Source organism: Pituophis catenifer, unplaced genomic scaffold (genome assembly GCF_029215685.1).
Source record: "Pituophis catenifer annectens isolate HBS135680 unplaced genomic scaffold, rPitCat1.0.hap2 SCAF_1, whole genome shotgun sequence".
In the NCBI taxonomy this organism is placed as follows: Eukaryota; Metazoa; Chordata; class Lepidosauria; order Squamata; family Colubridae; genus Pituophis; species Pituophis catenifer.
Window position 1 is genome coordinate 336,765,489 of NW_027256881.1, and position 12,350 is coordinate 336,777,838.

The 12,350-nt window shown below is 44.7% G+C and overlaps 1 protein-coding gene across 3 annotated transcripts in view; it reads right to left on the bottom strand.

Annotated features, from left to right (window-relative positions):
* Positions 1 to 288: 288 nt before the first annotated feature.
* The window catches only part of FKBP8 (FKBP prolyl isomerase 8), a 29,579-nt gene continuing 17,517 nt past the window's right edge, over positions 289 to 12,350 (bottom strand). For all 3 annotated transcript variants that reach the window (XM_070943989.1, XM_070943996.1, XM_070944003.1), the window contains 6 exons: positions 10,922 to 11,010; positions 8,934 to 9,151; positions 7,892 to 8,064; positions 6,748 to 6,825; positions 3,754 to 3,891; positions 289 to 1,524 (listed from right to left, as the gene is read on the bottom strand). In XM_070943989.1, coding sequence (XP_070800090.1) covers positions 1,438 to 1,524; positions 3,754 to 3,891; positions 6,748 to 6,825; positions 7,892 to 8,064; positions 8,934 to 9,151; positions 10,922 to 11,010 — 783 coding nt within the window. In that variant the 3' untranslated portion in view covers positions 289 to 1,437. The remainder of the gene's footprint in view (positions 1,525 to 3,753; positions 3,892 to 6,747; positions 6,826 to 7,891; positions 8,065 to 8,933; positions 9,152 to 10,921; positions 11,011 to 12,350) is intronic.

Below are 12,350 nucleotides of genomic sequence, written 5' to 3' on the forward strand. Positions count from 1 at the left end.
AGTAGAACATTTCCCTCTCCCTGTAAGACACACACAGAGACAAAGATTTTAAGAACAGCATCCTGGCTGTGGAATTTTGGGAGTGGTTATTGCCTGCCCACATGGGGAGGGGAGTGCTAAATTGGGGAAAGAATATACCAAAAGCTGTTCCTTCCTCCCTTTACACTTCCCTGTTCATGTTCCATTACTTTGGGATTCCCAAGCTTTACAGTTCAATGAAGATAAATGGACAATAAGTGAACAAATAACGATTCCACGGCCCTCGGAATAAAGGAATGGCTAGGAAAATCTGCTGAGAGATGTTGCTTTATTAGAACATGAGGATGTCGCAGCTGTTCACAGTTTAAAATGTAGAGAGTGAGTGTGAAAAACTGTACCAAAGAGAAGCAACATGGGTTCGAGTGGCACCCGGTCCTGCTAACTTAACAGTTGGGTGGCTTAAAAAAGGAGACAGTCAGGGGGAAAAAAAGCCACCAGTAAAGTTTCAAAGCAGATTTCGAGCAAAGATGGAGAGGTTCCTTGGCTCCTGATTTTGGCTTCCCGAAGACGACTAAAAGAAAGCAAGTCCACGTAATTTTTACCCAGATCCCGTTCCCTTGCCGGCATGTTTTCAATAACTGGGAAGAGCTGAACAAACCAGAATGGAATCTGAGGTTCTCCAAGGAAGCTTTTATGGAAGGAGGTTGAACAAACCAAAATCCCTCTTAACACCACCCAAACCAATCCTGAGCACTAAAGGAGCATCTTCCCAGTCGTGACCTCTTACACCTGGCCTAAGGCCAGGCCTAAACAGTTTCTAAGCTGCTCCTCCTAAATCTGTTCTAAAGCCAATGCAACTTTTTTTTTTTTTTGGCAGTCCTTGGTTTCTTCCCCCTGCCAGGCGGACCCCAACAATATCCTTCCTTTGTTTTGACGGATACTTTGCGGGGCCACCTACAGCGCAAGGAGAAGAAAACCCACACGAGCGAGAAAGACAGAGAGAGAGAGAGAGAGAGAGAGAGAGAGAGAGAGAGAGAGAGAGAGAGAGAGAGAGAGAGAGAGAAAGAGAAAGAGAGAAGTGAATGGTAGCATCCAGCCAAGGCCCGTTTTCCTGCCCTTTCCTGCAAAATATACCCAGACCCTCTGGGTTTCTTCTCACTTCTGCAGCTCCAGATGGTGCAAAGATCTCTCTTGCCATCCCCGGGCATCTCCTGCAAAAAGGATTCATTGATGTTCTGATCAACTCTGGAGGCTGGAAAGTCTTTCTGGGCAGGAGGAGCTAAGTCTGCTGTGCCCACCCCACTCAGTCAACCTACAGTCCAGAAGGGGGAACACCAGTGCAAAGTCGTATGCCAGTCCTTGAGGGGCCAGGTGGTGGAAGAGGGGCAGGAGCTGGGAGGAAGGAAGGGCCAAATCTCCAAGCCTGGTTCCACAAAAGTCATCAACCGCAGGTTGGCCTTAGTTTCTTGCTGCTATGATGACTGACAGGGCTACGCCCCCCAGCGCTACAGCAGTGGCACCAAACAGCCACTTCCATGGAATTGTCTGGGAAGGAGAAAAAAATAAAGTAAAAGTGACTGCCAAAATTCAGAAGACACATGACTCGGGAACTGGCATATCCTGAGTAGCTCAGAGAAAAACAGAACACAAATGGGAGAAAAAGACCTAGTGATCCATTAAGACTGTCCCTTTGAGTTTGTCTTTTGTTTTTATTTCTTATTTTTATGTTTTCTTTATTTTATTTTTAATGTTTGTCAGATGATGGGCATGTGTTTATGAATTGAGCTAAATCAAGATAACTAAAAATCAGACCTTTTACATCAGGGGGGTCCACAACCACTGGGCTGTGGCCCACTACTTGGGCCGTGGCCCATTCGGAACCAGGCTGCACAAGCCCGCCACTCACATAAATAGAGCTGCACACGCTCACGTGCGGCCACCTACCACTTCTAGGGAACCATCCCCTCCCGCTGCCAGGCCGCCAAGCCGAGGACCTCTGTTTTATATAATCTCCTCATGTTTTTGTCCTATTTTGCTGCTCCAGAGCATAAACTTGCAAATTTGGTTTTTTCCAACACCCCCCTCTCATTTTCTTCCTCCAACATTGAGGCAGGTTATGTTTGGAATAGGTTAGCTGCCAAGCAACTCTTGTAAGCACATTGGGAAAAATTCCGCAAATACTTTCCGAATCCTCAATTAGAGCTCCACTCTGGGTCCCAGGCCTTGGAATGGGGAGATTTTACAATGGAGGAGTGGGAAATATTCCACACTACCTCTCCCAGAGGCGTGCACGCAGGGGTGGGCTTCAAAAATTTTAGCAAGGGGTTCTCTGCCTGGTTGCTGGGTGGGCGTGAACATGGTGGGCCTGGCCTAGTTGGCCTCCTGCACCATGATGGGGAGGGGGGCATTTTTGCCCTCCCCAGGCTCTGGAGGCTTTTTTCAAGCCTCCGGGAGGGCAAAAATGTCCTCCCCAGGCTCCAGAGGCCCTCTGGAGGCCAGAAACAGGCTCCTTTCTGACATTAGGCCCGTTTTTCACACTCCCCTAGCCTCCATGCCAGTGGTGGGTTTCAAAATTTTTTACTACCGGTTCTGTGGGCGTGGCTTGGTGGGCATGGCATGGCTTGGTGGGCGTGGCAGGGGAAGGATACTGCAAAATCCCTATTCCCTCCCCAATCCAGGGAAAGGTTACTGCAAAATCCCCATTTCCTCCCAATCAACTGGGACTTGGGAAGCAAAGAATAAATGGGGGTGGGGCCAGTCAGAATTTTTACTACCAGTTCTCGGAACTACTCAAAATTTCCGCTACCAGTTCTCCAGAACTGGTCAGAACCTGCTGAAACCCACCTCTGCTCCATGCGCACCTTGCAGTTACCTGCATCCAAAACGGGCTGCGTGTGGACTCCTGGGAGGGGCGGGGCAGGGTGGGCAGGGCCAGCCAGAAGTGGGATTTGAGGGTTCTCCGAACTGCACAGAATCTTAGCTAGAGGTTCTCCCGAACCCCTGCGAACCCCCAGCAGCCCAACCCTGTGTGCATTGGGATATTGTTCTGATTTTCGCCTAATCCGCCCCATTTTTCAAACATAGCAAGTTGAAGAGATGTGGACTTCAACTCCCAGAATTCCTCAGCCAGCTTTGCTGGGAATTGAGGTCCACATCTCTTCAAGTTGCCAAGTTTGAAAAACGCGGCCTTAGACCAGTGGTTCTCAACCTGTGGTCCGCGGACCTCTATGGGCTGTGATGTCATTGGGGCAGGCAGCGTCCGCAAAGTCTTGGAAAATGTTATGATTTAAGTCCTGGGCGTCCGTGGCCACAAAAGCTATTTAAAAAAGGAGTCGGTGGTGAAGAAAAAGTTGAGAACCATTGCCTTAGACAAACAGGCCTTAACCTGTTTAGCCTTTGAAGGTGGAAAGCAACATCTTGAATGGATGTTTCCAGAAGTTGTGAATGCTCCAACACTGGAAGTTTTTAAGAAGAGATTGGACAACTATTTGTCTGAAGTGGTGTAGGGTTTCCTGCTTAAGCAGGGGGTTGGACTAGAAGACCTCCAAGGTCCCTTCCAACTCTGTTATTCTATTCTATTTTATAATGAGCACGGAAAGCAAGTGGCAATTTTTATAGGCCGCTGCATCGGTTCTAAGGGTGAAAGTCACAAGGGCCTGCAGAAGTTCCCACTCTACGCTCATCGTACAACTGTTAGTACACAAGACTTCCAATCCATTTACCTTTTTCTCCCTACCTCTCTGGCTCAGTGAATACTTCTTCCTGGCCACTTACCCAGGAGGATTTATCTTTGCACTTCGCTGGGAGGCTGCTGGACCCAGGGTTCCCCAGCATCTTGCGGTACATCTCTGCCTCGATGCTCTTTTGGTCAGCATGCTTCTTGGCCAGTTTCGAGAGCTCCGTGTGAATGGTCTGGAGGCCAATGGAAAACAGAATATGGCATGACTGAGGGGTGTACCATTAAGAAGGCAAGAAGGACACTTCTAGAGAAGGGCCTGGTGGCTCAGCAGACTAAAAGCATTTTGATTAACACCAGCTGTCTGCAATTACTGTAAGTTCGAATCTCGCCAAGGCTCAAGGTTGACTCAGCCTTCCATCTTTTCTAAGGTAGGTAAAATGAGGATCCAGTTTGTGGGGGCAATAAGCTGACTTTGTATAAATATACAAAAGTATGAAGGCTGTTGCTTAACGCATTGTAAGCCGCCCTGAGTCTCTGGAGAAGGGCGGCATATAAATCAAATTTTAAAAAAAATACATCAGGCTGCCTGAGTTATATATTTATTTAATTTATATCCCGCCTTTATCATTTTTTATAAGCGCAAGGCAGTAAACCTAGATAATAATCCTTCCTCGTCCTATTTTCCCCACAACAGCAACCCTGTGAAAGTGGGTCGGGCTAAGAAAGAAAGACTGGCCCCAAGTCAACCAGCCAGCTTCTCATGACCAAGGTAGGACTAGAACTCACAGTCTCCTGGTTTCTAGTCTGGTGCCTTAACCACTAAACCAAGCTGTCTGCTGCAAAGTTGGCCAACACAATTCCAGAAAAACATCTTGGCGGGCTATAACATTCCTTGTGGTCTGTTCTGCATAGGCAGCCTTAGAACAGGAGAAGGTCACCTGAACCAGATTTTGACTATTGCCCTCCCAATGGGGGGGGGGTGTTTAGTTCTGACGTTTTTCCTGTCCTTGTGGCCCGCCAACGGCTAGCAGAGCTGGCAGCAGACTCAGACAGTGAGGAGGTTGGGGTGGAACGTGGGCCAGTCCTGGAGTCTGGGGAAGGCTCTGATGAGGGCTCTGCATCGGAGGCAGAGAGGGGGCCAGGGCTGGATGCCAGTTATCAGCTGCCTTCAGAGTCAGACATCAGTGAGGCAGACGAACAGATGGAACCTGTTTCCAGTGTGCGCATGTGCAGAGTTGCCAGACGAAGGGAACAGCTAAAGAACAAGGGTCGACTTGGGAGTAAGGCCACAGGTGGACGATGAATGGCTCCTCCCAGAGGGAATAAAAGAGGAGTGAACGTTAGTTCAACTAATTGGTTTGTGACTCTCCGAGACTTCTTGCCAAGTTCTGAAGATATCAGCCTGGCAGCTCTCCAAGCCAGATAAGGTCTGTGACTGTAAATTCCCTCTTGAAAGAGTTGCTGAAGGTGAATGAGTTCACTGTTTGTTTAATAAAAGGGGTTTTGTCGGGACCAGGATTTTGCTTCGTGCTTTTTGGGGAAGCTTAGATCAGAACACAGATCTTCTTCCCAAAAATGGTCACAGAAGCACCATTTGTAAGAGGGAATATGGGTAAGGATGTTCTCCAATGTCAGGCCTTCCAGGTGTCTTCTATCACTCCTTGGTGTTCTCTGAGTTTGATTGTTCATTGATTGTTCAATTATTATATATAAACCGGGAGCAAACCCACACTCACCAGCACTGATGATGTTACCTAGTCTGGTAATGAAACATCTGCGTAAGCAAACAACCAAGCTCAGAGAGCACCAAGGACTCCACTGTTTGTTTGTATTTGATTTATATGCTGCCCTTCTCCGGAGACTCAGGGCGGCATACAATGCGTTAAGCAATAGCCTCCATACTTTTTGTATATTTATACAAAGTCAGCTTATTGCCCCCACAAACTGGGTCCTCATTTAACCTACCTTAGAAAGGATGGAAGGCTGAGTCAACCTTGAGCCTGGTAAGAGTCGAACTTGCAGTAATTGCAGGCAGCTGATGTTAATAACAGTGCTTTAATCTGCTGCGCCACCAGGGCTCTTTGTTCTTTGTTCAACTCTTTGTTCAACTCTTTGTTCAACTCTGAGTTACAGAGATTCTTTTACTGATCTCTTATCAGTCTGGGGGGGTCATGAAATCACCATTTGCAGCCTTCCCAGCCGGCTTTTGACAAGCGTAGTCAATGGGGGAAAGCCAGATTTTCATCCTGATATGAGCGTGAGTGTGATTGCTGTGCTGTTCCCCCCCCTTTTAATTCTTTCCTCTTTGTTCTTATTTATTAAATAAATAAAGCAAGAATTTTTTTTAAAGAAATAGAGGCAGATGGGATCAGAAGCTTGGCAGCCTTTAAAGAAGTCACCTATGGGCTGTTTGGTGCTCATAAGCCCCTACTTGTTTTCTCTGCCCCAGTTATTATTATTTTTTTGAAAATATTTTTTTTTATTTTTAAAACAAACATACATAAAACCATCTTCAATTGCATAACAGTGTGTCGGTTGGCTACAAGTCTTTTGTGCCTCATTCACCAAATTCATAGCTTACAATTTGCCGTTTACCTAGCTTCTCATATCGTCAACCTAACATATATCTGTATATTGTTATCCTCATTAATCATTTATTGGACTACGACTATTTCTTCCCTCATTGTCATTCAAAATATTCTAAGGATTAAGTTAATTTTTAGTATAACATTCCTTTCTTCCTCCTGAATCAATCCAATAATAATACATCTGTATGTTATATTTCACATAGTTCTATAATTCTTGTGATGTGAAAGTCTCTACCGTATTTCATTTCCATATTTTTTTATCTAACCATTGATAAAATAGGTCCCATATCTTATAGTACTGTTTATCTTCTTGTTCTCTAATTTCAAAGGTCAATTTGCTCATTTCAGCACATTCCATTATTTTTTTAATAACTTCATCCTGTGTTGGTATTTTCCCATTTTTCCAATTTTTAGCCAACACAATCCTAGCAGCTGTTAATACATTCACAATCAGATATCTCAGATTCTCTGCCCCAGTTATGATCAGATTCCAAGGTTTACCTTATTTGATGGTTCCAGCTTCAGAGCGGCCTTTAAGATTGGGATCGCCCCACTGTATTCCCCTTGCTGAGCCAGAACCTAGATTAGCAGACAAGAGAAAAATGTTGGGCATTCCCTGGCTTAATGCAGGTCTTTTGAAAGCCTCTGCCAGAACTATTTGATGGCAACCATTCTAAGTTACAACAGACACCCCCGCCCCCCAAAGCTACTTATGACCCAATTTACAATGGCCACACACACACACACACACGATCATGTGATCGTATTTTTGGTGCTTGGCAACTGGCTCACCTTTATAGATGTTTGCAGCTTCCTGTGGTGATGTGACCACCATTAGTAATGCTTTTTGCCAATTTCCAGCAGTTACTTCTGGTTTCTGGCAAAAGACACCCATGCAAAAAATGGATTTGCTTAACAACCACTGTGTTTGCTTAGTGACGGAGTTCATTTAACGACCACCACAAAAAAGGTCCTGAAATCTCATGTGGTCACATGGTGACCCACTTAATGACTGCAATGACTTACAATTGTAAGTCCTAGGTTCAACTCTAGTGCAGAGTGCAGAGAAGAGCAACCAGGATGACTGCTCTCCAGGATTATTGATTTTGTCTCCAGGATGGAGACAAAAACATATGAAGAACGGTTACAGGAACTGGGCATGGCTAGTCTAGTGAAGAGAAGGACCAGGGGAGACATGATAGCTGTCTTCCAATATTTGAGGACCTGTCAGAGAGGAGGGAGTCAACCTATTTTCCAAGGCACCTGAAGGTCAGACAAGGAATAATGGATGGAAACTGAACAAGGAGAGATTCAACCTGGAAATAAGGAGAAATTTTCTGAGAGAACAATCAACCAATGGAGCAGCTTGCCTTCAGAAGTTGTGGGAGCTTTCAAGAAGAGACTGGACTGCCATCTGTCAGAAATGGTGTAGGGTCTCCTGCTTGGGCGGGGGGTTGGACTAGATGACCTATAAGGTCCCTTCCAACTCTGTTAATCACAGTTGTAAATCAAGGATAGCCTGAACTGGAATGTAACCTGGGAGGAGGTGCCAAGTGCTGCCGTCATTTGACGGGCAGTTCCATCAGCCAATCATCCTCAGACCTTGAGCTCATTGTCAAACCCTTAGCCCCAAAGCCCATGGTACCTTTCCCTTTCGGAACAGAGCCTTGATGTTATCTGGCTGTTGCTCCAACACTTGATTGCAGGATCGCAGGGCGGCCTCAAAATGGTCCAGCTTGAGATGGGACGCTGCTAAATTATTCAAACATTTTATTTTCACTTCCACCAGCTCTGCCTCTTCTTCCTCACTGAAGTCCACTGCAGGGAGAGAAATGAAATAGAGCTAGGGCTGGGAAAAGGCTGTGATTCAGAACAGGGCACGGGACTCAAATTCAGGAGTGGGCTGCTGGGGTTCGCAGGGGTTCGGGAGAACCTTTAGCTAAGATTCTGTGTAGTTCAGAAAACCCCCAAATCCCACTCCTGGCTGGCCCCACCCACGCTGCCCCGGCCCCCAGGAGTCCCCACATGGCCCGTTTTGGATGCAGGTAAGTGCAGCGTGTGTGCGGAGGCTCGGGGAGGGTGAAAAACGGGCCTACCGGAAGTTCGGGAAGGCCGAAAATGGGCCTGTTTCCAGCTTCCAGAGAGCCTCCATAGCCTGGGGAGGCCGTTTTTGCCCTCCTGGAGGCTTGAGGAAAGCTTCCGGAGCCCGGGGAGGGCAAAAAGCCCCCCCTCCCGCTGTGGTGCAGGACGCTGACTAGGCCACACCCACCATGGCCACGCCCATGCAGCAACCGGGCAGAGAACCCCTTGCTAATTTTTTTTAATTTCACCCCTGCTCAGATTCACTGAATAGTCCTATTACTAACTTAACAACTGCAGTGATTCACTTAACAACTGTGGCAAAAAAGGTCATAAAATGGGGCAAGACTCACTTAACAAATGTCTCACTTTAACAACAGAAATATTGGGCTCAATTGTGCTCGTAGGCCATGGGCTACCAATATCCATATTAGCACCTACTCCATATTATAGAGTTCAAAAGGCATTTTTAAAAATAAGGATTAAGTTGCTAGTTCTCAGCTACTGAGTAGCACTTTGGTACAAAACAAATTGCTCTCCCAGGCGGGGCTCTGGGTAGAAGACAGGCTTCCTGGGAGTGGGGGTGAGGAGGGGGTGAAACCAGGTACCTTTAGTATTAGAGTTGATGACCTTGAGAGCAATGTCATAGGAGTTGGCGGCCAGAACGTAATTTGCTCGCTGGTAGTGGAAATTGCCACGTTCTCTCTTCCGGTTAGCCAGTGAGACTTTCTCTTTCCCGCTGAGGAGTTCCAAATCGGGAGCCTCCTGGGCCGTCAACAACTCCACCTCGAGAGTTAAGGAAGCATTGGGAGGAATGTCGGGAATCCTGCTCGGAAGAGATCAACAGATGCATTCAGATCAGATGAGATCCAAGGTTTAATCAACGCAACGTTTAGTTGCCAAGAATGGTCCTTTTCATTGAGCATTAAAAATTTAGGCAACCTTTTTCAACCTGAACTAAACCAGCGTTTCTCAACCTTTGCAACTTGTTTGGACTTCAACTCCCAGAATTCCCCAGCCAATTCTGGGAGTTGGAAGTCCACAAGTCTTAAAGTTCTAAAGGTGGAGAAACACTGGACAAAACCATCATCTCCTAAAACTGTGCACGTTTACGGATTCAAGAGACAAAATGTGTGTCATAGAGCATGTGGGCACACATACAGATTATCTGCTGGGAACGTGAAAGCAGCTGTCTCTTTTCCCACGTCAGCTCCTTCTTCTTTCCAGTGTTCACAACAGTAGCTACCCACAAGACTTGTACTCTCTGAATCACATTTTCTTCTTTGAATCTGGATCTCTGCACAGGCTACGTTGTAGTACAGCAAACCAGCATTTCTCTTCACTTTCCCACGTCACTTCCAACCTTGACATGTTTCCTTTGGTGACAACTTCCTGGCTGGTTTAAACGTATAATTAAAAAGCAGGTAACCGGATTTTAATGCCGGTTTAGTCATCAAAACTGGAAACAATCTTTGGCTCCAGTTACAAAAGGCAGAAATAAATTTTTAAAAAGCCTATCCTAGACTTTATAGGAAATTGTAATTTAGTTAGAAAAGATTGAGCTTAATCCTATAGAAAGGAGCTAGATACATTTAGCTTAATGAAGAGAAAACTGAGAAGAGAGAAAAGAACAGTCTTCTAATATTTAAAGGGAAGAGGGCATCGATTTACTCTCCATAACACTAAGGATAGGACCAGAAGCAATGGGTGGAAGCTCATCAGAGTGAGTTCCAACCTGGAAATAAAGAGGAATTTCTTGATGGTGAGAACTATTAAGCAGTGGAACAGTTTACGGATGCTCCATCACTGGAGATCTTCAAGGAAAGATTGGACAACTATTTGTCAGAAATAGTTGTCTCCCTTCTAGTCCAACCCGCCTTGTGATTCTGCCAAGCCCTGTGATTCTAGGAGTATCAAACAGACAATTCCATGAAGGATTTCTTCCCAATATTTCATAGGTCAGTTCCTGAAGCAGAAGCGCCATTTCTGACCTACAGTCAGACCTTCTGACTGATCCAAGCATTATGGGCTAGGAGATTAAGCCTAGGAAGTTGTTACCCAGAACCTGACTAGATGGCTCAGTGGCTAAGACACTGAGCTTCTCAATCAGAAAAGTCAGCAGTTCGGCGGTTCGAATCCCTAGTACAGGTCTCCTACGTGGGCATGGGGTTGGACTAGATGATCTCCAAGGTCCCTTCCAACTCTATTACTGTTATTATACCTGTGTCCAACAAAGTACCTCCAGGACATTCCACAGGTAAGAGTCCAAAGACTCCAGCCTCCGTTGCCTCTTAATGCTCCTGTTCTCTGAAGCGGGCTGCTTCTACGCATGAGGTGGTGAGCAGGAGAAGATCTATTTAATCCCCTTTAGAAAACAGCTCAAGGGATCCACCTAGCCCAACTTGAGCTGACAAAAAACGTCAACTGTTTAAGGAACAATAACTCTTTCTGGATTTTCTGTCCACCAGCTGGAAATTCAGGGAGACTTCCTCCAAACAGACACTCCCTATAGGTAGCATAGCTAGCTGCTAGTTGCTGGTGCTAAAACACCCCATTCTTGTCAATAACCCAGCCTTCTGGCCACTTCCTCATGTACCTCCCCTGTGGGCCAAAGCAGTATTTCCCATCTGAAGTGATGAGCGCTGTCTCTCCCATGTCCATCAGCTGCACACAGAGATCCAGGGCCTGTGAAGAGGAAGGGGGAAGAAAAGGAAAATTATTTGGGGAGTAAGAGGTTGTTCAGAGAAGACAAATGATCATTCAGAAACCTCATTAGAACAGTGTTTTCTCAACCTTAACACATTTGAGATGTGTGGACTTCAACTCCTAGAATTCCCCAGCCAGCATGGCTGGTTAGGGAATTCTGGGAGTTGAAGTCCACACAACTTAAAGTTGCCACCCTACCTACCTACCTACCTACCTATCATCTATCTATCTATCTATCTATCTATCTATCTATCATCTATCTATCTATCTATCTATCTATCTATCTATCTATCTATCTATCTATCTATCATCTTTATATTTTTAGGAGCCGAGGTGGCGCAGTGGTTAGGGTGCAGTACTGCAGCTACTTCAGCTGACTGTTAGTTCAGCAGATCAGATCTCACTGGCTCAAGGTTGACTCAGCCTTCCATCCTTCCAAGGTGCGTAAAATGAGGACCCAGATTGTTGGGGGCAATATGCTATTTAGTATACTATCTTTGGTGTAAGCCGCCCAGAGTCCTCGGAGAGTGGGCGGCATAGAAATATGAATAGAATAGAATAGAATAGAATAGAATAGAATAGAATAGAATAAAATAAAATAAAATAAAATAAAATAAAATAAAATAAAATAAAATAAAATAAAATAATAAAATAAAATAAAATAAAATAAAAAAATAAAATAAAATAAAATAAAATAATAAAATAAAATAAAAATAAATATCTATCAAGTGTTTTTCTATCAAGACACCTGGTCTACCCCAGCATGTGGGAGGGAGCATACTGCATCCCTTTTGCCTTTCAGCTCCAATCCAGGAGCCCTCAAGCAGTCGCATTCACGACAAACCATTTTATACCAAATTTATATTTGGTATAAATATAAATTTGATATATATATATATATGTATATATATATATATACACACACACATATACATACATACACACATATATATATATCGCATACAAATAATACAAACATAATACATATAACTCTAAATACAAAAAAAGAGGAAAAAAATATATAAAAAAGACAAATATTACAGTGCACCCCCTCCCCCCGGAGACCTTTTTTCCCTTATATTTCTTCTTCTATAACAACTAAAAGATATACAATATATTCCAACTCTTCCCTTATCCCCTCCAAAACAACATATATTCTTGAGTAGGTTTATTCTCTTTGCCTTCCACCAACACTGATTTTGTAAAATCCCCCCCATATTTCATTATAATTGTTTACTTTAATCATCCCTTTTTAAACTTTAATTTCCGTTGTTAATCTATCATTTGTTGCCATACTCCAAATTTCGTTATACCACTCA